We start from the raw sequence: 23,955 nt of genomic DNA on the forward strand, positions 1-23,955 counted from the left end.
GAAGATCAATTTTCCATAATTTATGTTCTGGGGTCAGAGGTCACAACAGAGCAAAGATTTGCTCCAGGACACATCAGCAGGATACATATTAAGCAACACAAGTTGGACTGAATGTGAAGACTCATTTCAATGGCCCTGTGCCATCAGACTGTTCTATAAATGAATTTTAAGGCGGAACAAATTTAGTCTGGCATCCACTGGCTCGAGAAAAGGAAGTGGCAAGTTTCACTTCCCCATAAAACACCAGGCAGTTCGCTTCACTTTTTACACAAGGATTTCCAGAACTGATGTGTCTGTTATGTAAAAGAGCTGCTTTACATTTCCTGAAGGAAATTTGAATAAATAAGCCAAGTTAATTCCAACCTCAGTAAAAGTCCAGTTTTTAGAAGATACATTTATAGTAGTGTCGTTCTGTTTGTGTTGTCATCATTAATCGACCTCTGCAAATTTTACTCTTGTTCATCTGGATCATTTCTGCTCTGTTTCACAACAAGAATTTCTCATGTTTGCTTTATTCGTCCGTGCAAACTAGAGAGGCGCCTCTTTAAGCTGGAAAGCCTGCATCACTCTGTATATTCATAAGAGTACAATATGGAGTACAAAGAAGTATAACAGCTCCTTTATTCAGGCAGATACAGCAAAAAGATACACACAACATATTGAAAAACAGTATGTGTACCATCCCATTTTATTTAGTGTAAAGTGGAATATTGTTATTATTAATATGTTATGATAAGCCCACAGCAAAGTATATAATGGGTTTATATTCATTCAGTGATTTCAGGTTGTCTCAGCCACTGCTTCAGGCTTCTCTGCACTGTCTGCAGGTTGCTCAGAAGCTTCTGATTGGTCAACAGGCAGCGTTTGGTTGATCAAATCTACTTTTGCCTCTTTAGTTTGATCTGAATCTAAAGCAGGAACTTCTGCAGGGTCCCCCGCATTTTGTGCCTCGCTTTTTTTGCCCTGCTCTCTGTCTTCCACATTTTTCACAGTCGATGCCTTTGAAACAGATTCTGTAAGGAAATATTTATTAGTAAGCATTTCAGCCCGTCATGGGAAAATTGCACCATTCTGTAATTTTGCCAGTGTTTAAACAACAAACGAAAACTCCTCACCCTTTCGCTTCTGCATTTTAGTTCCAGTAAGTGTGGTTTTCATCTTTTCTTTTGGTGTGTTTGAGCCAAACACTACATTTCCCTCTTCATCAGTCCAATATGAAGTCACCCCCAAGTCAGGTGTCCCCTCTGTGACCTCCACCTGAGTTCATCCACAGTGAAGGGAGACATTGCAGTGTGGTAAAGCTCTACAATCATGAACTAATCACCATACAGTCATTCAGAAAGTGAAATCAGCTACTTACCCATGAAGCTCAGTGAGATAGAGAAAATGATAAAAACTGTCATAATTAAGCTATTTAGGCTACTAAAGTTTTTGCAAAATGTTAAATTTCAGCTTCACCTCAGTTTAATTTACATTAACACAAAAGTTTTTGTATTATTGCAACTTTCTAAAAGAAGAAAGAAGAGATTGTACTGAGAGATTCGCTGATGTATTGCAAAGAATTGTGACTTTAATTTGATGCAAAAATATTATTTAATCTTTTCTCTTTAAAATGCTCTCAAGCTGAAACGTTCAATGAGTCCAACTCTGGTGCAAGTTGAACTGTGATCTCTTAGGATTTCTTAGTTATACAGTTACCCTTTGTTAAGTTTTTTATGGTTATGTGATATGATATGCACTCACTGGACGCTTCATTAGGTACGCTTGTTCAAATGTTCATCATCAAACTAAAGCTGTAGTTCACATGGGTTCACCAAAATTGACAGAACATTGAAAAAATGTTACCTCCATTTCTGCAGTAACATTTGGCTGGTAGGAACTGAATTTGATTTAAATAACATTAAACCATGCATTAATCCTTGATTGTATAGACAGTTCAGGCTGCTGCTACTGTTTCTGTAATGATGTGGGGGATATTTTTTTGGCACACTTTGATTTAGCACTAACTAAATTAGGCCCACACAGCCGACCCGAGTATTGTTGCTGACCATTTCCATCCCTTTAGTTGTTCAAATAGGTTTCTCAAACTGGTTTTTTCATCATGACGATGACTTCACTGTAATCAAATGGCCTTACCGGTCACCACATCTTAATCTAATAAGCGTCGTTGGGATGTGGTGGAACCGGAGATTCCTTCATAAATGTGCAGTTGACAAATCTGCAGCAGCTGTGTACCTAAAAAATTGACTGGTGAGTGCATATTAAGGATTGTTAAACATACTTAACCATTTGGCATACAGCTGGTGACCTAATAGTGCCTATGTATATATATATATGGTAGAAATAGACTTGATTTAAACTTGTATAACTTCACGTTTTGTCACTTCAGGTGAATATAAACAAAACGTGAAGCAAGAAGGATCTCATTACCAACTTAATAATGAGCTAACTTAAAAACTAAAAGTTATGTATTTATACATGCAGCAACTGATGCATAAGAAAAATATCTGGCCCCTAGGCTCTGAAATACACCCTTATGTTCTGTTATTACATTTCAGACTGAAGAACATAATAGTAAAAATGGCTTTTATCTAATTAGAAATGTTCTGGATATTTGTGCTCTATGACAAAAAGACAATACTTTTTTCGTGTCCCTCTTTTGTGCTCATTGTAAACAGAGTGTCACGTTATCCTGAGGATACGGCAAATGATTGTCCTACAACAAATATCAGGATTACAGTGAAGGTGGTGAGTTGTGTCCATGCTGGTGGTGGATCTTCAGGCTGTCCAACTTCTACAGAAATAGTGATCGGGAGTGAAAACGGAACAACTCGACTGAAACAAGAGAGTGAAACGTAAAAGGTGAAGAATTTAAATCAAAGTGACACGACTCAGAAAGGAAAGACAGAAGGTGGAGGAGGTGGGGAAATACATGCTTTTTTTATTAGTCTCATCAAAAAATGGGAAAAGGAAGAGAAACAATAACCACTATTGTTGGTATTAACAGTGACCTCACAGTTTTCACTGCATCAACATCCAGGATAATTACTAATTATGGACTGGGGAAAATGGTGTGTTATATAAATAATAGTGAGTAGACAGTGAGCTGACTTGTACTGTTTTCTGCAGAAGATAACATTTAGAGTGAATGTGAATAAAGTGGAACACACATAAGTTTAAAATTTCACTGAAACGCACATTTTTAACGGTTTTGCTACAAATTATATTTACTTCCAAAGCACACCATCGGAATAAACCCCGGCACGTCTGTCTTAACTGGTTTATTCTTGCAGGTTGAGCAAGATAGAATTGAAATTTGTGCCGTCTCTGTGAGATTTTCCCCACAATTTAATGACACGGTTTCAGTAAATCTGACAGCTGCACGCAGTCTGAAGTACTTGTCTTGTCAGGTTTGCTGGGAAATCCACATAATTTGTAGCAAATGTAAAAACATTTATGTTTTTAATAGACATTCCACACTAACCGTGACATTTTTTCATAGTGGCAGCCACAAATAAGCTTCAGATTTTCAGTGAGATTTGTAATTATTGGACCAAATGTTCACATACAGTATTAATCATAATCTTAAGTAACTCTTTTCTTTGTACTTTTTTTGGTGTTCAGTTTCATCACCTCGGGAGTTTATTTGACTGATTTCTACACGAACCATCAAACACCACCTTTTTTTGTAAATCTTTTTTTCTTTTTAACTTTTTCCAGTACGCATCATTTTTACATATTTACGACAAGATTTGGACCGCTTTTACTTTTTCTTGCCGCCCGCCTCTTCAGGGATGAACACACTTACGGTGAAGTCCCCGCTCTCTGTGCCGTACTTGTTCTTCACCAGGATGCTGTACTTGCCCGAGTCTGACGTGTTCACGCCGGTGATGGTGAAACTGGCGAACTTGCCCGACTCGAACTTCAGGATGCAGTGCTCATCAGACGTGATCTCTCTGTCGTTCTTCAGCCAGGTGACCTCTGGCACGGGGTTGCCCGAAATGTTGCAGGTGAGATTGAGAGCCTGAATGGAAAATAAGGCACAACTCAGTTACACTCAGGGCAGTCACTGTAAAGGTTAAGACTCTTAGTTGAAGACAGTGGGCCATGTCAAAGTTTGCTATATGATGTGCAAACCACATGAATTCAGCTAAAACTGTTTACCTTGCCCTCTTGTATGGTGACCACATCAGGGAGGCCTCCTGCTACTCGAGCACGATCTGAAAAGTAACAATATTAACTAATGAAAAATTATTTTCAAAAACAAAGCATGTTGCACACAGTGCACGCAAACTGTGTTTTTATCTAACATGAAAGACTTTATGTGGCTCAGAACAGTCTTCGGGTTAGTATTCATGTTCAGGGCTGTTGCTTGTTGTTTTTAACACATTCCAATTTTATTGCAATGGACTTAAATTTGCAATAAATATGGTAAACTGGCTTTTTAAATTACAATCTCTGATTTTTTTTTTTTTTTAAAAAGAGTTTTTCTTAATGTTTTTAGAATAAACTATAGTACTAACTGGAGTTAATTTAAACTTCACAGAATAGAGCTCACTTTGACCCACTGAGGTTTATAGTCATGATAAAAAGAAAATAGCTACACCCTCTCACTCTCAGGTTTTATGTATCAGGACATAATAAAAACAGTCTGGTTCTTAGCAGGTCTTAAAATACAACCTCAGATGAACACAGTATATTCTACACCTCATACCGACTGTCGGCACAGTGGTGGAGGGGTGATGATTTGAGTTTGCTTTCCACCCACAGGAACCGGGCATCTTGTAGTCAGTGAGTCCACCACTAACTCTTTGTATACCGAAGTATCCTAGAGTCAAATGTGAGGTCGTCTGTCTGACAGCTAAAGTTTGGCTGAAATTGAATCTTGCAACACGACAATGATCCCAAGCACAGCAGCAAATCTACAACAGATCAGCTGAATAAGAAAAAATATCAATGTGCTGCAGTGGTCCAGTCCAAGTCCAACCTTAAGAGAGTTGTGCATATACCAGTATATAACCACAGCGATGTGATGCACTGATGAAGTCATAGACAAAAGAATTACAAAAAGAAAGACAATGGCATTAAGTAATATGTCATGTGTTGTTGTTCATCTAAAGTTGCATTTAACTCATTTTTAGACCTTTTCTATGGATTAGATGAGTTTTTAAAATTGACAGAGGGTGTTTCTTTGTATCATGTCAGCACGTGACTTATCCTTTGTTACTTCTATAACTCAGTTTAAGTAGTTGACACAAATCAAATACACAAATGACTCTAACTAGGAATGTAAAAATTGTTTGCTTTCTACAACATGTTATACTTTAAGTCAACGGAAGTGGAGGAAGAAAATAAATTGAGGAACTGAAATCATATTAATAGTCAAGTTACTGAGCCCTGGTTGTACTTTTAGTCACAGTAAAGTTAGCTACATAATTTGAAACTCATTTAAAAGCAATATATTTGCAACCCGTCTTCATGAAGATTCAGCATCTTCATTATCAGATCTGAAAAGGCCAAATATTAAAGAAGTGGAGCTATTGTAAACAGAGTACTACTTACTTCTCTCTGCAATAGCAGCAGCTCTGAGGAGAGAATGACAAATTAGGTCAAAGTTGAGAATGACAAGTGACATTCTTTACATCATTTTTCCTTATATGAGAAAAGCTTTGCTGGGACTGTGGCTACATACAGAAAAGAAATGTTAGTTTTAGGCTGGTTAATGACTTACTTGAGTCTCTGGAATTCTGCAAAAGCATCATCAAATGCTGTAAAACAAAAGTTGTAAGAATCAGTTTTACAAGCCAAGACACATCTTTGTGTCGCACAGCATACAATAATTGCAAAACATCACGTTAAAGAAATCTAACTGATAACTGAGGTGATAATTCCTACAAAAGGAAAATCAAACTTTTCACATCATGTAAACATGTTGGAAGCTGGCAAGATGAAAAAAGTTTAAGATGTGAAATCAGCCCAGTTATAAAGTCACTTAGACACTCTCACCTTGACCAGAGAGGTCAACGGTCCTCCTGAGGCCACCTTTTCCATCGTAGAACTCGATGGCATATTTGCCCATGTCTTTCTCTGTGGGCTCTGTGATCTGAAGCCACAGCTGCTCCCCGACCACGCCGCTCTTTATGCGGTCAGAAAAGGCAATTGCTGAATCCCTGTCAGAGAGACGATATGAAAAACGTATATGTTAAAGGCCACTTTGTGACACAAAAGCACAGAAGCGTCTGATAAGATGAACACGTGGTTTAATCCTGACAACTCACAACTGAAAATTAAATATACATCAGGTATAGATTTGATTAAAAGTTGCTTGTTTTGTTCATGTCAACCAACCAAGAACCTACTTGTAGTGCCATGTGACTTGGAGCAAGTCGTTGTAGTAGCTGACAAAGGTGTAGAGTCTAATGCCCTCATCTGTGCTTGTGATCTTCAGTGGAGTGGAGGAATTGGCTGCAAAGATAAACATCCTTATTTAATGTGTGTTGGGTTAAATATGTACTACATATGACATCATCTGTGGACTAAATATTTCTTCTTACCGATAACACTGAAAACTTCATTCATCAAGTCTTTGAAACCTTAAAAAAACGACACATTTTATCACCCTAAGTGGTTCATTTGCTGCATTTGTTTCTGATTTCATTGTTGTATTGCCGTACAAAGTTACCTTGGTCTGTCAGATTCAGTGTGGAGGTGTCCTGTCCTCTGTCATCCTTCAGAATCACCTCATACACACCAGCATCCTTCTTGGAAATCTGACAGCAAAAATGCAACAGCAAATTAGCTCAGGAAGGTTTTGCAAAAGGAAATTAAGCGTATTCGTCTGAAAAAGGCAAGCGCTTCTCTTCAGCTAGGGGCGCTGCAGTGCACATGTATATGACGCAAAAGCAAAAATAAGAGGCGAACAACAGCTACGAAAAAAAAAAGAAAAGCATTCTCAGGCAAAAACGGGAAAACCAGAGGTGGCCGTTGGCCCACGGTCACAACAGATAACTGATCCCAACTTTAAGTCTTCTCCAGATCGGGCTGTCGACAATGTCTGCTGTGTCTGCGGGGAGGTCGCGCTGCAATGGGACACATGTGACATCATGTTTATATGCTGAATTACCTGTGAGGAAAGCATGTCATAATTGGACAGACGTTTACAGACAATACGACACGATGGGATGTGAGGGGTTCGTGAGTTATACAGTAGATAAGGGACAGAGATGGGTTAGATGAAAAGAGAAGACAGAGATTGTGACAGAGCAGTTCAAATGTCTGGCTTGTTTCCTGTTTTATTTTGCAAATATTTATTTTCTCTTGACTTTTTTTCACCTGTGCCCAGTCAGCCCTCCATGTATATAGTACATATCCCTGTCTCTGTTGGAAGGTAAGGACAGAAAGATCCACACAGAGGGAAACAGAGCAGCACATTTACAGCCATATATGCAAATGAATTCAAAGGTGGTTATACAGTACAGAAATATACACACATATATACGGATATTCACACTTCACTTTCTCACACTCTCACCTGAGCAATTTCCAGTTTCAGCACTCCCTCTGCAAAGCCGAGGTGCTCGTCCACTTTGATCTGGTGTCTGTCTTTGTGCCACAGTGCAGAGGTCTCCTTCTTCATGTTGCCCACCTGAATTCCAGCACAGCAGGATGATGTTTTCAGAGCTCAGTTACATTAAAAAAGAAAAAATGTACAAGTAAAATCTCTAAAACACAGGCTCACCTTGCATTTGAGTACAACGCAGCATTCTGGTGTCACTTCCCAACTCAAGTACTCGATAAAGTGAGGGCCTGGAACAAACGTCGCAGGTAAAATGATGACAATCGGGCAAATAATGAAAACTCAATTCTGTGAAAAATTTTCATAGAGCTGTTAATCTGATTAATGAATCTTCATCACTTTTAAGCAAAAATTCCAAATTTGCTGGTTTCAGCATCTTCTGTGTGAGTTAATGTCAGCTTTTATATTTTTTGTTCTGTTTTAAATGTTGAAGAAAAAGATTAAGCCTCTGAGAATAACACAGATCCATCAGTCATTAAAATGCTCTTGTGCTCATGCGCTTACCTTGTTTTCGGAAATACTCCTTTCTCTGGAACTCTGATTCCTTCTGCAGCTGCTTGAACACTGAAAAATACACGAATGACAGTTTTCATAAATTGTGGTTTAAAACAACACAGATACCATTAAGTGCAATTAAATGAAATTAGAATTTAGCTGGAGCTATTACAACATGATTTCTAAAATGTTTCAGTGCCCTCTAGTGTTCATATGTTGCAGATGTTGAGTTCTCACCAGACACTTTATGAGCTAAACCTGTTAAACTGCTCTATCAATGCATTTAGGCATGCAGACATGGTTAAGAAAAACTCTTGTTCAAATCAAGCATCAGAATGGAAAAGAATGATTTAAGTGACTTTGAATGTGTGGCTCAGTATTTTCAGAAACTGGTGGGATTTTACCCAAACAACCATCTCTAGGATGTGAGATAATGCCACATTGATCTTAGAGGTCGGAAGAGAAAAGCCACCCTGCAGCTCAGGAAGTAGAGCAGGTCATCTGCTAATCAGAAGATTGCGTGTTTGATCCCTGGCTCATCTTCTGAACCTTGAGTTGCTCTCCGATGCATTTATTGGAGTGTGAATGTTAATTAGAAAACACTAGAAAAAAGTGCTTGCCTCAATGGACGAATAAGTATGTTATATAAATGTTTTTATATAGCACTTTTAATCCTCAACTATAATAGAAAAGCACTATATAAGTCCTTTTACCAATAACTATTTGTTATGACCAAGGTACGCAAAAGAGCATCTCAGAACACACAACGCGTCCAGTCTAGAAGCAGATGGGCTACAGTAGAAGATGTGCCACTCCTCTCTGCTAAGAACAAGAAGCTAAGGCTACAGTTTGCACGGCCTCACCAAATCTGGACAACAGAAGATTGGAAAAACACTGTTGGTTTGTTATGTATCAATTTCGGGTGCAACATTCTGATGGTAGGGTCAGAATTTGGCAAGTGCTTCCTACTAAAAGCCACTTTAAACATATTTAAGTGATCATGCCAATGAGAAACATGAAGAGGACTAATTGGGATTCAATATCTGGCCAGTCGCAGACAGACTGGAAGGAGCAGGTATCAAACCATCCACCACCTGAGCCATAATGGCCTCTGGTACAGTCTGCTTTACTGCTGAAGGTAAAATCGTTTTGGTTGTTTCACATGAGAGATATTATTTAATTTAATTTGTGGGGTTGCCACTTTCTATCAAACCTAATCAAAATATACCCAGCGTGGCAGAGTGTTAAATTATTTTAAATGGATAAAGTTCTGAGCTTTTTATCCTTGACTGTACACGTTCATTCACAATTAAAAGTCATGTTTTCTTTCTTTTTTTTTAAATAAACATACCATCCCCTATCAGTACCAAGCTGGACTGGTTGGTAGCTTTTCCATCCTGCATCTGGAAGGTGTACGTGCCCTCATCCGCCGGGGTCAGAGACTCCATGGTCATCTCAATCACACCGGTGTTCTTGTCAAAGTTCATCTTATATTTCTACCACCCCAAATAAAGCAGCAAATATTTTACTTTAAAACACAGGTATAGCACACAAGTAAAATATCTGAACGCAGATTCTCACTGACCTCCCCCTGAGAGACAACATTATCGTTGAAAACATAATCGACTTTGCCGTTATTGGAGATCTTCTCCGCCTGCAGCCAAAAGCGAACGCGACCCTTTTCCAGCAGCTCCACAGCTAGATCTGACTTCAGAGGAATAACTGGTGTAAAGAAAGTGATGAAGAAATAGTTAGAAAGTCAGTCCAGTTCATGACAAACCACTAAATAAAGCAGAAATACCATGTGAAGCACTCACTGGGGAATTTGTGGTCATGACTGATCTCCAGCAGCCTCTTTAACTCTGAAAAGAAAACAAGAAGAGATTCAGGATTCAAGATGAGAAAAGCAACACATCATGTAATATGAAAAATCTTCTTTTCTCTCAATTTTCAAACCCACCTTCCTCAGAGAGAGTGTAGCTGGATGAAGCACCGTCAGTGTGAGTGACAAGACATGAGTAAACTCCAATGTCCTCCTCCCCGGGACGATTGAAAACAACTTTAGACCTGCAGAGGAAACACAGCATTCGTGACATGAGAGGTGAGAGGGACGCTCAAATAGTCTTAATGTTAAAAATGTTGCCATCTCACTTGGTTCCCTTGGTCTCTGTGGTCAGGCGGGAGGTGTCTGTGATGTCCTCGTAGTTTTTGGACCACACAAACTTGGAGTCGGGGGTCATGTTGCCACATTCAAAGTTCAGGGAGATGACACCGTCGTCGTCGACATCTACGACTATCTCTTTCGTGCCTAAAAAAACAAGAAGGTAAAACTCTCATCTGCTCAAATTTTGTAGTGTCACCTTCACTTGTTCCATCATTTCATCCCACCTGGTTTGGTCAGAGCGGGAACCGGCTCTGTCACGTCTGAGACTTTTCCTACTCCAGCTTTATTCTGAGCACGCACACGGAACACATACTTCTCTCCCTCCTTAAGATCCTTAATCTGCAAAAAAAAGAAAGAAAGCAATGTTGAAATATATTTGTGATATCCTGCTAAAACTTGGGAATCTCTCAGATAAATGCACTCCTGATTAGCACCTTTGTATATGTCTTTTCTAAGGCTTTGGTGTTGACTCCTCTCCACGCCTCCTCTGGTGCATCTGCTTCCTTGATGTCAACATAGAACCCGTTGACAGGATCGCGGCCCTGGTACACAGGTGGTTTCCATAGCAATACCAGAGAGTCGTTCCGCGCCTCTCTAATCTGCAGATCATGTGGAGGTCCTGCAGCCCAGAAAGATGACTGAGGCTAAATAACAAATCCTGTTTACTCAGTCACTTTCAAGGTTCTGTAAATCCCTAAAGTGATAGTGTTGTCAGAAACCATCTATAACATGTAAATATTCAGTTCACAATTCCAATAGAATAGAATAGAATAGAATAGCACTTTATCGTAATTATACATGTACAACAAAATTGTGGGTACAGCAGGAATAAATGGCAAACAGGAGAAATATGTACAATTAAGACATTTTCATGGATGATGAACATTTGTTTTGGTATTTTTTCTTATATTTATAACATAAAGTGACTTTCTTCAACATTAAAAGTTACCAAATTATCTAATAATTCATTTTTTTTGTGTTATTTACCATATTTCTCTGATATAGTTGTATTTATGTGCAACATCGGTGACAGAAAAATAAAGCAGTGTGCATTGGAAGGTTTTTTTTTGTTTGTTGTTGTTCATCAAATGGTTCATTAAAATATTCTTTCAGTTGGTGAGACATGTGGCCCAACCAACCTGGGACAGCAATGGTCCATTCTTCACACAGGAAGGTATTACTGGGCAGCGACGGGATGCCGACACCAGCCATGTTGGCTGCTCGCACCTGAAACTGGTACTTCTTATTCTCCTTCAGATCGGACACCTGGAAACGAAGACACAAAGACACTCGCCCCTTGCACATTCAGCACATATAACTTCAGGCTCGGATGGTGTTTTTTCATATCAACCCACCCTGTAGGCCCTCTCGCTGACAGCCTTGATGTTGGCCTCGTGCCACTTTCCCGGCACGCCATCGATGACCTCACGGTAATCCACAAAATAACCGGTGATGTCAGCGCCTCCGATGAAAGTTGGCTGCTTCCAGGCCAGCACCATGGAGTCGCGCACGCACTCCAGGACGGTGATGCCATAGGGTGGAGCGGGAGAGGCTGAGACGCAAATCGCAAATTAATACGGCAAAACCTCGGCGTGAAAACTGACGTAATGGGAAACTGAAGCGCCACAAAAGATTTGATACTTTTTAATTCCCACACCTCTTTTTTCACTGTGAAGAGCTTCAGTGTCCCATTATTGGAAACAGTTTACAGCAGGAACTCACCAGCAGTTACTCTCCTTACAATGTTAAAGATTACTGGATAGTGGGTTCAGAGACAGTTGTAGGTTAATACCTGCTGTAACAACATCTCGTCCAACCCAACACATTTGTAACCTTAATGCTCAGTGACATTGAGATTTTGGGAGTTAATTGTTATGTCTGCACTCTAACTATGAAGTCAGCAGCCGTAAGATTATTAAATTATTTTTCTCTAGTTCCAGATTCAAAAGATAAATAAAGATTAGTCTAATTTAGAAACCACTGTTTTATACACTGAGTCAGAAAGTGTGCAGTTACATGTTGCTTGTTACACTGTATTCCTGGTAACAAAGGGCACAGCGATTTCAGAGACCAGGTTAAAGGAATGACTGGGAGCCAAAGGTCTCCACAAAAGCAGGATCAAGTAACACTGTGATAATAAAGCAGCCTGTCGAGTACAAATAGTCACATGAACTTTATACCCTCTCCTGATTAGGAGTGAGAAGGTGGTCAAAGCGTCTGGGAGGTGGGTGTCTGATTAAGTCCAGAGTGCACTCCCAAAAAGGTCTCAGGTCACAAGTGTTCTCTTGGTTGGATGACCCACTTTTCGAGTACAGGGTGTGATTAAGGGGCTACTGCCATGAATTGCTTTGGTGTCTTTGTGTGTTAAAGTGCTCTGGGTAATCAGAGGAGTGGCAGGTCCTGAGGTGATTGACACTACACATATAAGTTAGGGTTTTGGTGGCGGCCAGAAAGCATGAGTTAAACCCAGGTTTGGCGGTGAATTGGATTGACTTACCTTCAAAAAGAGCCAAGTTACTATTTGTACCTACAAAACTGATGTGAAGTCAAGGCAGAATATATTTTTATGGCTCTTAAGTGGGTAAAAACTGTACTTTTCTTTGTGGTTTTATTTGGATTTGACAAAAGGTTTTCCTCGGTGCTCACCTGCTGACTCTCTCTGGGGCTTCGCTTTCTCCCGATTACCATCTACTGAGAACTTACGTGCCTGCGAGGCGTCAGGCTCATCAGCCGTCTCCACAGCCTGATCCTGAGCCTCAGCAGTTACTGGGTCACAGTGTGCAGCTGTGATTGTGTCAGTATGTGATTCAGAAATTGGGCCTGACACAGGCTCTGAGTGCATGTCTTTTGCCAGCTCAGGGGCCCGGGACCCATCGCCTCTCTTGCCCCACTTGTTTTTAGTCTCCCTGGGGTCAGGGTCTGTGAGGTCTGAGCTAGCAGCCCTGGCCCCTTCCCTGGCTTCACTGTCAGCTTGAGCTTTATTGCGCTTTTGCATAGTGTTGGGAGGGAACTGGACAGTGTCATGCGTTCCCGTCCAGCGTGGCCTGTGCTCAGTTAGTTGTCCCACGTTACCCCCCGGCCCCATCTTCGGCAACACACCGTGTAGGATGCCGCCCCCTACGGGTGTTAGCAGAGAAAAGCAGAAGAAGCTTTTTTAAAAACAGGCACAAATCCATCCACAGCTCATTTCTCAATCACACCACATTAAGAGAACAAAATAAGAAGAAACAAGCACAAAAACATTAAAAAGCAATATTTGCTGAACTGGCAGTCAAATACAGAACAATGTCTTCATCTGACTGGGAGTGGAAATGAAGACAAGATGACCAGCAGGTGACATCCATGTTAGCAGGCTTCAATTGGGATTATGAGAGCATGCAGGCACGTAACACAGAACAGCCGGCCAATAATGTGGGTGTGCGGCTTTGCTCTGGCCCTTAATGAAAAAACTCATGACTTTAGAAACAATGCCAACAGATTCCATCATCTCTTGGATTACAGCTCCAAAAGTGACGTAAGTTGTATATCGAGACCAAATGTAACAGCACACCATGATCTAATTCACGGGTGGTAGTGCTGTGTTTTAATTACTCCGAGTTTTCCTTCAGTTGCAAGTGAACTCAAAGGTTATTTCAGTGTTTTGGTGGCACATTGTAAAATTCCAGTACCAAAAAATGTAAATTAAAAGCAGAATGCAATGATTTACAAATCCCATAAATTTGTATTTTATACACAGTAGATCATAATCTTCCTTCTCTCACCCCAACCGGTCGTAGCAGATGCCCCTCCCTGAGCCTGGTTCTGCCGGAGGTTTCTTCCTGTTAAAAGGGAGTTTTTCCTTCCCACTGTCCCAAAGTACTTGCTCATGGGGGATCATACGATTGTTGGGTTTTCCTCTGTATGCATTATTGCAGGGTCTACCGCCTTGAGGTGACTGTTGTTGTGATTTGGCGCTATAAAAATAAAACTGAATTGAATTGAACTGAACTGAATGTCAAGTGTTTAAACTGAGAAAAAGTGCCTTTTTAAGAAGAAATAAGGTCAATTTGAATTTGATTGTTGCAACACATCTCAAAAAATTGGAACAGGGCCATGCTGTCCCATTCTTGTCTGATAAAGAACACTAGCTGATCAACAGTCCTGGGGCTTCTTTGCTGTATTTTTCATTTCATGATGTGTTGAAAATGTTTTGACTTGGTGAAAGGTCTGAACTGCAGCAGCACCTCGACCCTTCTCCTATGAAGCCATGCTGTTGTTCAGTAGATGCAATGTGGGGTTTAGCATTGTCTTGCTGAAATACATGAGGGCTTCCCTGAAAAAGAATCTGGATGGGAATATATGTTGCTCTACAACCTGTATATACCTTTCAGCATCTGTAGTGTCTTCCCAGATGGGCAAGCCGCCAATTCCATAGGCACTAATGGACCTCCATACCTTCACAGATGCAGGCTTTTGAACTGAGCACTGATAACAAGCTCGCTCTGCTTAGTGACCTGTATAACAGACAGTGATTTCAGTGAGGCCAACCCGCGACAGAATTATGTCTGTTTTTAATGCAGTGCCACTTGAGGGCCTGAAGATCGCACACATCCAGATTTCGCCACACTCTCTGAATCTTTTGACTTCAAGTTGTACCGATTTATCTTACAGATCTGACTGACTGACCCATCTCTATTTTTGAGAACCTCTAACTCTTTAAGATGATCTTTTTATACAGTCATACTACTTACCTGTTACCATCAAACTCAAAATGAACTAATATTTTTCATGAAATTAAATGTCTCAATTTAAACACTCATTTTTTTTATGTTCTATTGTGAATAAAATATGGTTTTATCAGATTTTAAAATCATTGCATCCTGTTTTTAATGGAAGTTTTACACAGCATTCCAGCTTTTTGGGAACTCGGGCTGTATACATTTATAGGTTTGTCATATAAAAAACTGCTGATTGTTGTGCTGAAACAATCTATTTGCATTTGCTGCATCGGTCTGTGTGGTTTCAGTAACAGTTGTAAAATACCCCCCCCCCAAAAAGAATTTCCTTTGGAATCTCATCTTAGTTTTTTTGTTCTAAGAAAGTAAAACTATTCTGATTGGGAAAATGCCCAAATCTGACGTTTGTGTGCAAAAGTTCATGGTTTCCTTCAAAAACCAGCATAATACTCCTCTTATGGGCACAATTTAGTTAAGCAGCAAAGTCTCAGGCACAGTAAGGCATCTATTTGTTAAACTAAAGACTCTGAAGTAACTGTCTCCTTGCACATATGAGCATCACTACTCGTTTTTCTAATGATGAATCAGCCTTGAAGACTGTGTTGAAGTAACACATTATTCCAGCAGAAAAGGATGTGTCATCAACAACACATCTTTCTTCTTAAAATATATGTGCACTGGCATTCTTGCTAAGAGTGTTTCACAAGGGATAACGAAGCATGCTGCTCAGCGCAAAGCCAGCCAGTGAATGAGTGACATCCAAAGGCTGAAAGTTGTGTTAGTATTAATGCAGAGAGATGTTACTGTTAGGGAACACGTGCAGGAATTTAGAAACAGCATCATTATTAAAACAGTAACACTGTTTCTGTTGCTGGCATGCAAAGTACGTGTTAGGGTGCAGTTTATTGACTTTGAGTTGAATGAAATAATGTAAAAATATTGAGTTATAAAGAATCAGACCAACGGAACAATAACATTGCTAGCTGATAACAGGGGGGGTTCGAATGGTGGTACCTTTAGCTCTAATGTGGGGTTGCCGACACATCCTGTGCCCGAGATAGGATAGGGGAGATGCGGGGAGGTGGTGGTGATAGTGGTGATGTGTGACACTGAGCTACTTTGTAACGACCGCTGAATTGGATCGCACTGACCCAAATTAGAGGAAGTCTACAAGTCCTGACCCCCAGCCCCGCCTCAGGCTGTGCAGGGAGGAGGAGGCGCTAGAGGAGATGTGGCCAGACAGGGTAGGAGGTAGGTAGAGCATACGACAGTGCAGAATAATGTGACAGGGTGACAGAGTGGAACAATGGTGGAGAAAGTGTGGGAGCTGAAGACATGTTTCAAGAGAACAGTAGTAGCCTACAACACAATTCGTGGTAAAATATCAAGAAAAATCAGCTTGTTGCATTATTTCTTCCACATAGAGAGTCTGCTAATGACAGCAGTGATCAGTCTGTGGTGTTCAGTGCGTCCAAGAGGTGTGCCTTGTTGAAATTTCCAGCACAACTGGCTCAGAAATGCACAATATAACACCAACAGTTTAGTTTTTTTAACATCTCTAAACAAATCTTAATCTAAATAGCAGTAAACTGGAATTATTAACGTCCTCTGATTACTACATTACTTTGTTGTATTTAGATGTGATGGATCCACTGTACTCACCAATAGCAGCCTTCACCTCCACAGCCTCTGACTCCTGGGAGAACTGGCTGATCCCTGCAGCGTTCACCGCCCTCACCCTGAACACGTACTTCTCTCCTGTGATCAGACCGTGGCAGATGAACCTGTAAATGCAGAAAGTGCAGTAGCCATGAATTTGTATCAGAAATCGCTGAAAGAAAGCAAGAGGGGTCATTTTTACCTGGTGACATTCACAGGCTTGTTGTTGCAGGGCTCCCACACGTTGCTCCCCACAATGCTGCCCTCGATGTAGTATCCCACTAACTCTTTGGCATTGCAAGACGCTTCCCAGGACACAACAACTGATGTGTCCGTGTTTCTGGTGGGAATAACCTTTCCTGGGGCAGATGGGATATCTGCACACAAGAATAGTTACATTTTGGGGCTGAGTCAGTGCTAACATAATATATTTGTACCGTGCAAATGTTCAGTTTCATCAGATCTGTGATGCAGGAGTCATGATTGCAAAACAGATCTCAGACCAGTTTGCCTGATAGCATTGTGTGACAAATAAGACTCTTAATATCTAAAAGAGCTAATCTTCTCTATGTTTATGTTTATCTCTCTTCTGACCAAGCTTGTCTCCAACTGTGGTGGCCTCAGTCGGGTCGGATGGCTCGCCAACACCGGCAGAATTGCAGCAGCGGACACGGAAGCGGTAGGCTTTTCCCTCTGCGAGATCAAACAGCGCAAAGCGAGGAGACTTTACTGGGATCTCCGTGTTCACCCTCTGCCAGCTGTCTGTACCGGAAACACACTGATGGGCAAAGAGGAAAACGTCACACTGTCACTGAAACTCAGGCCATGTAACAATCTCATATGCAGGAAAACAGAAACGTTTAGTTAAAGTGCATCTGAGGAAAAGTGGAGGAATAATTTACCTTTTCCACATAGTACATGACACCCTCAAGCCCTTTCTCTCCGGGTGGCTTCCAGCTCAGCACCACATAGTTTTTGGTTGCCTCTGTCACCTGCAGATCACAGGGTTTGCTGGGAACAATGCCCTCTGATGGTCAAAAGGGAAAGAGTTAAGTCTCCAAAAAAGAAAGATTGACCCTTCAACACCAGATGGATGTATTAAGATCACATCCACCACTTATTGGAAAATGCATCTATTCAAGAAATGTTATCATTCCTTTCTTCTTTATTATTTTTTAATAATTACATTGATAATAAATAGAGCATAAATGAAAAAGCACAGGTGCTTCTTCTTCCCTGAATGTGGTTAATAAGCCTGAATCAGGTGGACTCAGAGTTGGAGAATTTTATAATCCACTTCTACTTGAGTCACTCTCTGATATAAATCATCATGCAAAAGCATTTGACCTCCTACCTGCAGGCTCCTCCTCCGTGACAATGATTTGGCCAGTCCAGGGAGCAGAAGTACCTGCGAACATGTAGTAGATCAGTACAGACACATTGTCAGTCCTGCGATTTTCTGTGAGCTAAATGTTTTCTATATTTTGCTCCAGTGCCAAAACTAATGCCCAAACTACATCTTTTATTCTTCAAAATCCCTAAATATGTTTAAGAGTGTTTGTGCATCGGATGCTTTGATTCACGATACAGTCAAATTCCTCTCTGTGTCAACTACCTCTCATGCGGGCGCGGTCAGCTGGGTCCATTGCAGCCACCGGCTCCGAGACTCTGGATGGGCGGCTTATGCCACTTTTGTTTACAGCGCGCACACGGAAGATATAAGAGCGCCCCTCGACCAAACCAGTGACGGGGAATCGGGCAAACTTCACCGGGGTGTCATTGCACTGAATCCAGTGAGTGGTTCCGACCTCACACCTGTGCGTAAACATTAAAATATTAGTATGTCACATTCAGACTTTTGATTTTATTTCAAACACCTAAAGACTACTTGTCAGTCATGTTATCACCAATATTGTGTTGCCTTATTCCTCTGACATTCACTTGAGAAAGACTTTTATGTTTTGCATTGATAGCTCATTCTGTGGTGTCTATCCAGTTTAGCTTTGGAGGTTAGAGTAGCAGGAAGCGACACATTGACCAACCTATCCACAAAGTAGCCCAGGATGGAGCTGCCACCATCAACAGCTGGCTGCTTCCATGCAACAATGATATAATCCTTGTTGGCATCCAAACAGCGCACATCCAGAGGGGCTGCAGGAGCTCCTTCGACCTCAGCATCAGCATCTAACAGATGCAAGAAGAATATCATCAGGACAGTATGAGTGCGCGCTCTGAACGTGCATGTTCTATTGTTTTATTCAGCTTTAGCTCAGCTTTATATTTACAATAAATTGACAGGATGTTTGATTTATAGCGAGTGGACCATGTGGGTGAACTGTGCAGCTGCAGGGTTCAATGCCAGGAATATTTCAGGTCAAGCAGGAGGACAGAATTAGCACAAGCCTGCGCTGAAGGGAAAAGGGATAAAAGAGGTGACTTTTAAATAAAGCAAACATGCCTGTCATCTCTAGGTAAAGTCAGGACACTAAGGAAAGAGACAAAGGTTTTAGAATAGAGAGACAGATTTATTTTAAACTGGATATGTGGGGGAATAAAGTCTGGAATTTACATCCTTATAGATTGTAAAATTAAATATTCACTTTGTGTTTGTTTTTTATTTTGGTTGTTCACTGGCTCACACAGCTATCCAGAGAGCACTGAAATGAAACTGTTGTTCCTCCTTAAAGCAGATATTTACAGGATGTGTCTGAGCTCACAGCCAAACTCCTTCCAGATTTGAGCTCTCTAAGAATAGCATGGCTGCAGCCATGATCGTATAGTGTTTTGTTGTGGAGACTGTACCTGGATTCTTCTTTACCAAATGACCCTGAACTATAACAGAAGAATGAGCAGGATATTTTTCAGCCTCCTCATACTTAGCATGGTTCCTATGTAGAAGCTGAAGCTTCAAAGGTCAGACTGTCTCTGAAGGCAGCAAAGATAAGCTCTGGTGACCTATTTTTCCATGCTATTTAAACAGATGCCAGAGAGTTGCCACTCAGTGGTGTATCTATTAGAGATATCCTATTTAAAACCATCACTAACATCCAAACACTTTGACTTTTAGATGCCATTGCATCATCGGGTGCCAGGGTTTAATCTGTTGTGACTTTGATCTAGATCTGACAGGCTTTAAAAACATTTTTTAAGGAAGTCCACTTGACTAATGTAAAAGAACTGCAGTAGAAATATCTATGTGAGCACATCTTAGATATATAACATTAGTTTTTATAATTTTACTAATATACTAAATCTTGTGTGATGTATGAAGGTTGGTCAGCTGGACCATGAATGAGTCAGAGCTTAGCTAGTTTAGACTCAAAACTCAAACCTGGATCTGAATTATTAAGGTTATTTGGACAAAACAGCTGAGATTAAAGCTGGAGGATATTTTTGCGCATGCTCTGTGAATCTGTGCATGTGTGCCAGATTCAGCTGGCAGCATAGGACCAAACAAATGGCATGTTTACAGATGAAGATAAAGCCTAATTTCTAAATCAGTCAAAAGATAATCTAAATAGAATAATTATGACTTAATGACAAGAAACCGTTCAGCGAGGATGTACCTACCTCTGACAAAAACGTAGGCTGAGTAGGTCTCATATCCAGACTTGGTGGTGACGCGCAGGGTGTAGAGGCCCTCGTCTTCTTTGTTCAGGTGCGTGAGTGTCAGGGTGGCTCGATCTCCGCTCCAGTGCATGTGAGTCCATTTGGAGGGAGACAGCAGAACATCTGGAGTGCAGGCCAATAAGTATTAGCAAGGTAAGAGGTAAACATATTACAGTACAGAGAACAACTGATTTAAATCTACAAGAACTGTACATTACGGGCATTGTTCAGTATCACAGTAAGTCTTCCTACCATCTCTATACCACTCCACCTCTGGCTGGTAGCGATGCAGGGCAGGGTAGATGATGACTGTACACCCCAGACTCATGGTCTCGCCCTCCCTTCCAAATGATACACCGAATTTATCAACAATGTGAGTCTGGAAGGTGATGCCGTACTCGGACACTGGGCCAACTATACAAAAGGATGTGACAACAAAGTCACTGGCTGGTATCATTATTAAACAGTTTACACACACACACAAATATATATAAAGAATCTCACAAATTCAGACTACTGAGATTGAATTAAGTGGAACTACAGGTGTTGCACACATCAACTATCAAAGTTTTGCACCCAGATGGAAAACGGTGGAAAAGTGAGCGTGTATAAGATGTAAAAGGATAAAGGGCAAAAACACAAATACAGACCAAAAGGGGGACTCTAAAACTTCACTGCAGCTCTCACAAAAACAACTGCTGAAATAATTCATGTTTTCATGCATTAAAAAATTAGTACATTTTTGCACACTTACTATCTGCAGTTTAATTAGACTATTATGAATGTTATTGTGGATTTTTCTATTCAGACAAAAACGGCCATGCTTGGAGAAAATCGTTTTCAGACCACACTCCCGACACCCTGTTACCTTCAGTAATGGCCCCTGCATTGTCAAAAAAGCAACAACAAAAATGTTAATGCAATAGCGCCCATTGTTCTTCTCCGAACTTCCCACCACCCTGCTCCCCACTGGAGTTAGATTTATAACACAGCTGTTTACTATGCTGTGCTTTTAAATCCATTTGGACTCACTGGACGATCATCAATCATGTTGCAGGCATCTGTTTCATTAGTAAAAAACTGTATGGTACATGCCCAGTTACACACCATGGAAAAAAATGGCAATCAGAAGGAAAAAAATCTGCGTTTTCCCAGTGATTGCTTTGCTTTTCTTTTAATGTCAAAAACTGATTGCAAGTAGTTGTAGTGGCCAACTGGACTCTGATTGTAATTAGCTGATGTGAATTTTTGTGTAAGGCAATAGATATACAAATTTCAAAGAACTTTTCTTCCACACTGTGTTTTTCGTCCTGTCTCTTCCCCCTCAGCCCTAACTGGTTGAGGCAGATGGCTCCCTGAGCCTCGGTTTGCTGGAGGTTTCTTCCTGTTGAAAGGGAGTTTTTCCTTCTCACTCTCGCCAAATGCTTGCTTATAGAGTAGTGTTTTCTGGTGGTTGGGATTTTCTCTTCATTATTGTAGGGCCTTTACCTTGCAATATAAAGAGCACTGAATCGACTGCTGTTGTGATTTGGTACTATATAAATAAAACTGAATTACACTCATTTGAAAAATGGTAACTAATTTGTGACTTTCGCTGATGTATCAGTTAATTGCTGTGTTATCAAAAGCAGATAGCATTCAAATACCAGCTTGATACTTGACTGCAGACTAATAGCAGACTGATTTTATCTTATTGCTGTTTGGATGCACCAACCTTGCTTTAAATACAACTGACCATGAGTGTTTTAACAGGCCTGATCGTCATGTTCATAACCACCATTTCAAAAGCAGCAAGATCACAAGTTCATTGCACATGATCCCAGTCATTTTGGCCGTGCCAAGATCTCCACCCACTGTTTTCTGTAGCGTAACTGTTGCATCATTTTTTTCCAAAGACTGGAGGAGACCAAAACACAGCTCCAATGAAAGGACTTTATAAAAGAAGATAAATGTTGTTCAGAATCCGCTTATTTGCTAGTATAGCAATTTGCTGTTTAGAGTCTTTATTGACATATTTTACTTTCCAGTGGCCTGAAAAAAGTTCATTCATGAATTAAAACTGGCAGTAAATTCCAACTTACGCCTGGGTGCTGGCAGGAACTCATCCATTTCACCTTTGAACCCTATGAAGAACAGCAGGAGGCGCTTTTAATACATTTCACATTTACAGATTGTTGTATGACTTTATCACACTGATGGACAGAATTTTTGTTTTCATTTCACACACATGCAAATTTAAGTTGTCACACACTGATTTTAAACAGTTAATTAGGAAAATATAATTACTCTTGAGTTTTTTTTTTTATATATGTTTTTGATGATCATGAGCATATTGGCATTAGCTGTGGAATTGGGTGAAACCTACTCTTGACAACAACGGAGGCAAATGCAGACAGCTCTCCCTGGGAGTTCATGGCAGAGACACGATACTGAGCTGTATCATCAAAATCACATCTGAAAGAGGAGAGCATCAGCTGATCAATGTCCATGATATGCACATGTTCGGTGTACTGTGTTAAGGATTCATGTGCACGGTGCCCCTCCCCCCAGCTCAACCTAATTCCTTTCAGCCATGTAAATAATACCAACTATGTGAGCCCAACTGTAAAACGTTCCATCACTCCTGGCCAGAAATACTCTGGCAAAAAATAGACACGCTGGTGATGTCACACGCATTAGGTGTTGTGGCTTTCTGTACATGAAGTGATCCGATGTGTGACGTGCTGACAGACTAGCAAGAAAGGTTAACTAATTTGATGGATAAGCAGTAGTTTAAAAAAGAATAAATAAAGTAAAGCAGTTTTACGACACTTTCCCCCCCTGGATGTTTTAATTTAAGAAAATGCAATTTCAACAGCACATCATAGGTTTTCTATGTGATAAAGAAATGCTGCTTTGGGATTAAATTGTAAGTGATAAATGTATAAAATTACAGAAAACACACAGATATAGGCTGTCTTAAATGTCCTCCAGTTTTGGTGATTTGGTGAGTGAAGTTTATACTATTTAATTAGCCTGCACTAGACAGTATTTGTGTATGTCTTCTGCGCTCATAAAGTTTAAGAGTACAGCTCGCTAACTGAACCTGCTAGCATTAGCAGCATTTTTAGCTTGCGCCAAATGATGGAACAGCTAAAAGCATTATTAAACAGGCCATGTTATTAGATAAACATTTTAACATTGTCCACTAAATGTAACAGATATCCGTTAAACTGAATAGCAGCTTGTAGCAGTGGTTGAATTTATATTTTAAGCTGCATGTAATCTTAATGCTAATTGTTGTGCTACAAGTGATCAAACATGAAGCTCAGCTCAGAGATGGGGTGCATCTGATGAGAACGGGCTGCAAAATTGCGTAGACTATCTTCTACATAATACGTCTACATCTACTATCTTAGACTATCTATCCTTAGACCACCTCTTTGTTATCAGGGGAAAAGGATTTCTCAGTTATCTGGCTCCCAGGCCTCTACTGCGCTACACATCAAGACCCTGGGCCTGTAGATTAAGTCATTTACACATAGGTCCATATATGGCTGAATGCTGAATCCAGGGCAAGATGCCTACTTTAAAAAATAACACTCAGTTTAAAGAATCCTAAATTTCAAAGTAAATATTTTAATTTTAACAAAGTATTTTTAATACATATACTACAAACTGAGGCCCAAGGAACAGCAGTGTCAACCTATCATATTTTGCCCCCAACAAACTTCTTTATTTCAACCCAATTTTGTGTC

General features: G+C 40.4%; 1 protein-coding gene across 11 annotated transcripts in view; it reads right to left on the reverse strand.

Moving 5' to 3' along the window:
- Positions 1-604: 604 nt before the first annotated feature.
- Positions 605-23,955, reverse strand: part of myom1b (myomesin 1b) — a 28,647-nt gene continuing 5,296 nt past the window's right edge. For 5 of the 11 annotated variants that reach the window (XM_040044179.1, XM_040044182.1, XM_040044171.1 and 2 more), the window contains 36 exons: positions 22,584-22,672; positions 22,300-22,341; positions 21,087-21,101; positions 20,471-20,632; positions 20,180-20,341; positions 18,652-18,793; positions 18,225-18,424; positions 17,964-18,017; positions 17,512-17,636; positions 17,204-17,387; positions 16,812-16,986; positions 16,613-16,734; positions 13,335-13,352; positions 11,591-11,787; positions 11,375-11,501; positions 10,670-10,854; positions 10,460-10,574; positions 10,223-10,379; positions 10,032-10,138; positions 9,889-9,933; positions 9,657-9,793; positions 9,423-9,567; positions 8,081-8,140; positions 7,739-7,806; positions 7,532-7,645; positions 7,020-7,079; positions 6,683-6,770; positions 6,555-6,593; positions 6,360-6,465; positions 6,007-6,170; positions 5,732-5,768; positions 5,563-5,585; positions 4,165-4,220; positions 3,809-4,024; positions 1,116-1,257; positions 605-1,013 (listed from right to left, as the gene is read on the reverse strand). In XM_040044179.1, coding sequence (XP_039900113.1) covers positions 781-1,013; positions 1,116-1,257; positions 3,809-4,024; positions 4,165-4,220; positions 5,563-5,585; positions 5,732-5,768; positions 6,007-6,170; positions 6,360-6,465; positions 6,555-6,593; positions 6,683-6,770; positions 7,020-7,079; positions 7,532-7,645; positions 7,739-7,806; positions 8,081-8,140; positions 9,423-9,567; positions 9,657-9,793; positions 9,889-9,933; positions 10,032-10,138; positions 10,223-10,379; positions 10,460-10,574; positions 10,670-10,854; positions 11,375-11,501; positions 11,591-11,787; positions 13,335-13,352; positions 16,613-16,734; positions 16,812-16,986; positions 17,204-17,387; positions 17,512-17,636; positions 17,964-18,017; positions 18,225-18,424; positions 18,652-18,793; positions 20,180-20,341; positions 20,471-20,632; positions 21,087-21,101; positions 22,300-22,341; positions 22,584-22,672 — 4,111 coding nt within the window. In that variant the 3' untranslated portion in view covers positions 605-780. Of the gene's footprint in view, positions 1,014-1,115; positions 1,258-2,917; positions 4,025-4,164; positions 4,221-5,562; positions 5,586-5,731; positions 5,769-6,006; positions 6,171-6,359; positions 6,466-6,554; positions 6,594-6,682; positions 6,771-7,019; positions 7,080-7,531; positions 7,646-7,738; positions 7,807-8,080; positions 8,141-9,422; positions 9,568-9,656; positions 9,794-9,888; positions 9,934-10,031; positions 10,139-10,222; positions 10,380-10,459; positions 10,575-10,669; positions 10,855-11,374; positions 11,502-11,590; positions 11,788-13,334; positions 13,353-16,612; positions 16,735-16,811; positions 16,987-17,203; positions 17,388-17,511; positions 17,637-17,963; positions 18,018-18,224; positions 18,425-18,651; positions 18,794-20,179; positions 20,342-20,470; positions 20,633-21,086; positions 21,102-22,299; positions 22,342-22,583; positions 22,673-23,955 lie in introns of those variants that run through there. The other 6 variants (XM_040044172.1, XM_040044173.1, XM_040044174.1 and 3 more) reach the window with 6 other exon arrangements.

Source organism: Simochromis diagramma, unplaced genomic scaffold, assembly GCF_900408965.1.
Source record: "Simochromis diagramma unplaced genomic scaffold, fSimDia1.1 OVJJ01000602.1, whole genome shotgun sequence".
Taxonomy (NCBI): domain Eukaryota; kingdom Metazoa; phylum Chordata; class Actinopteri; order Cichliformes; family Cichlidae; genus Simochromis; species Simochromis diagramma.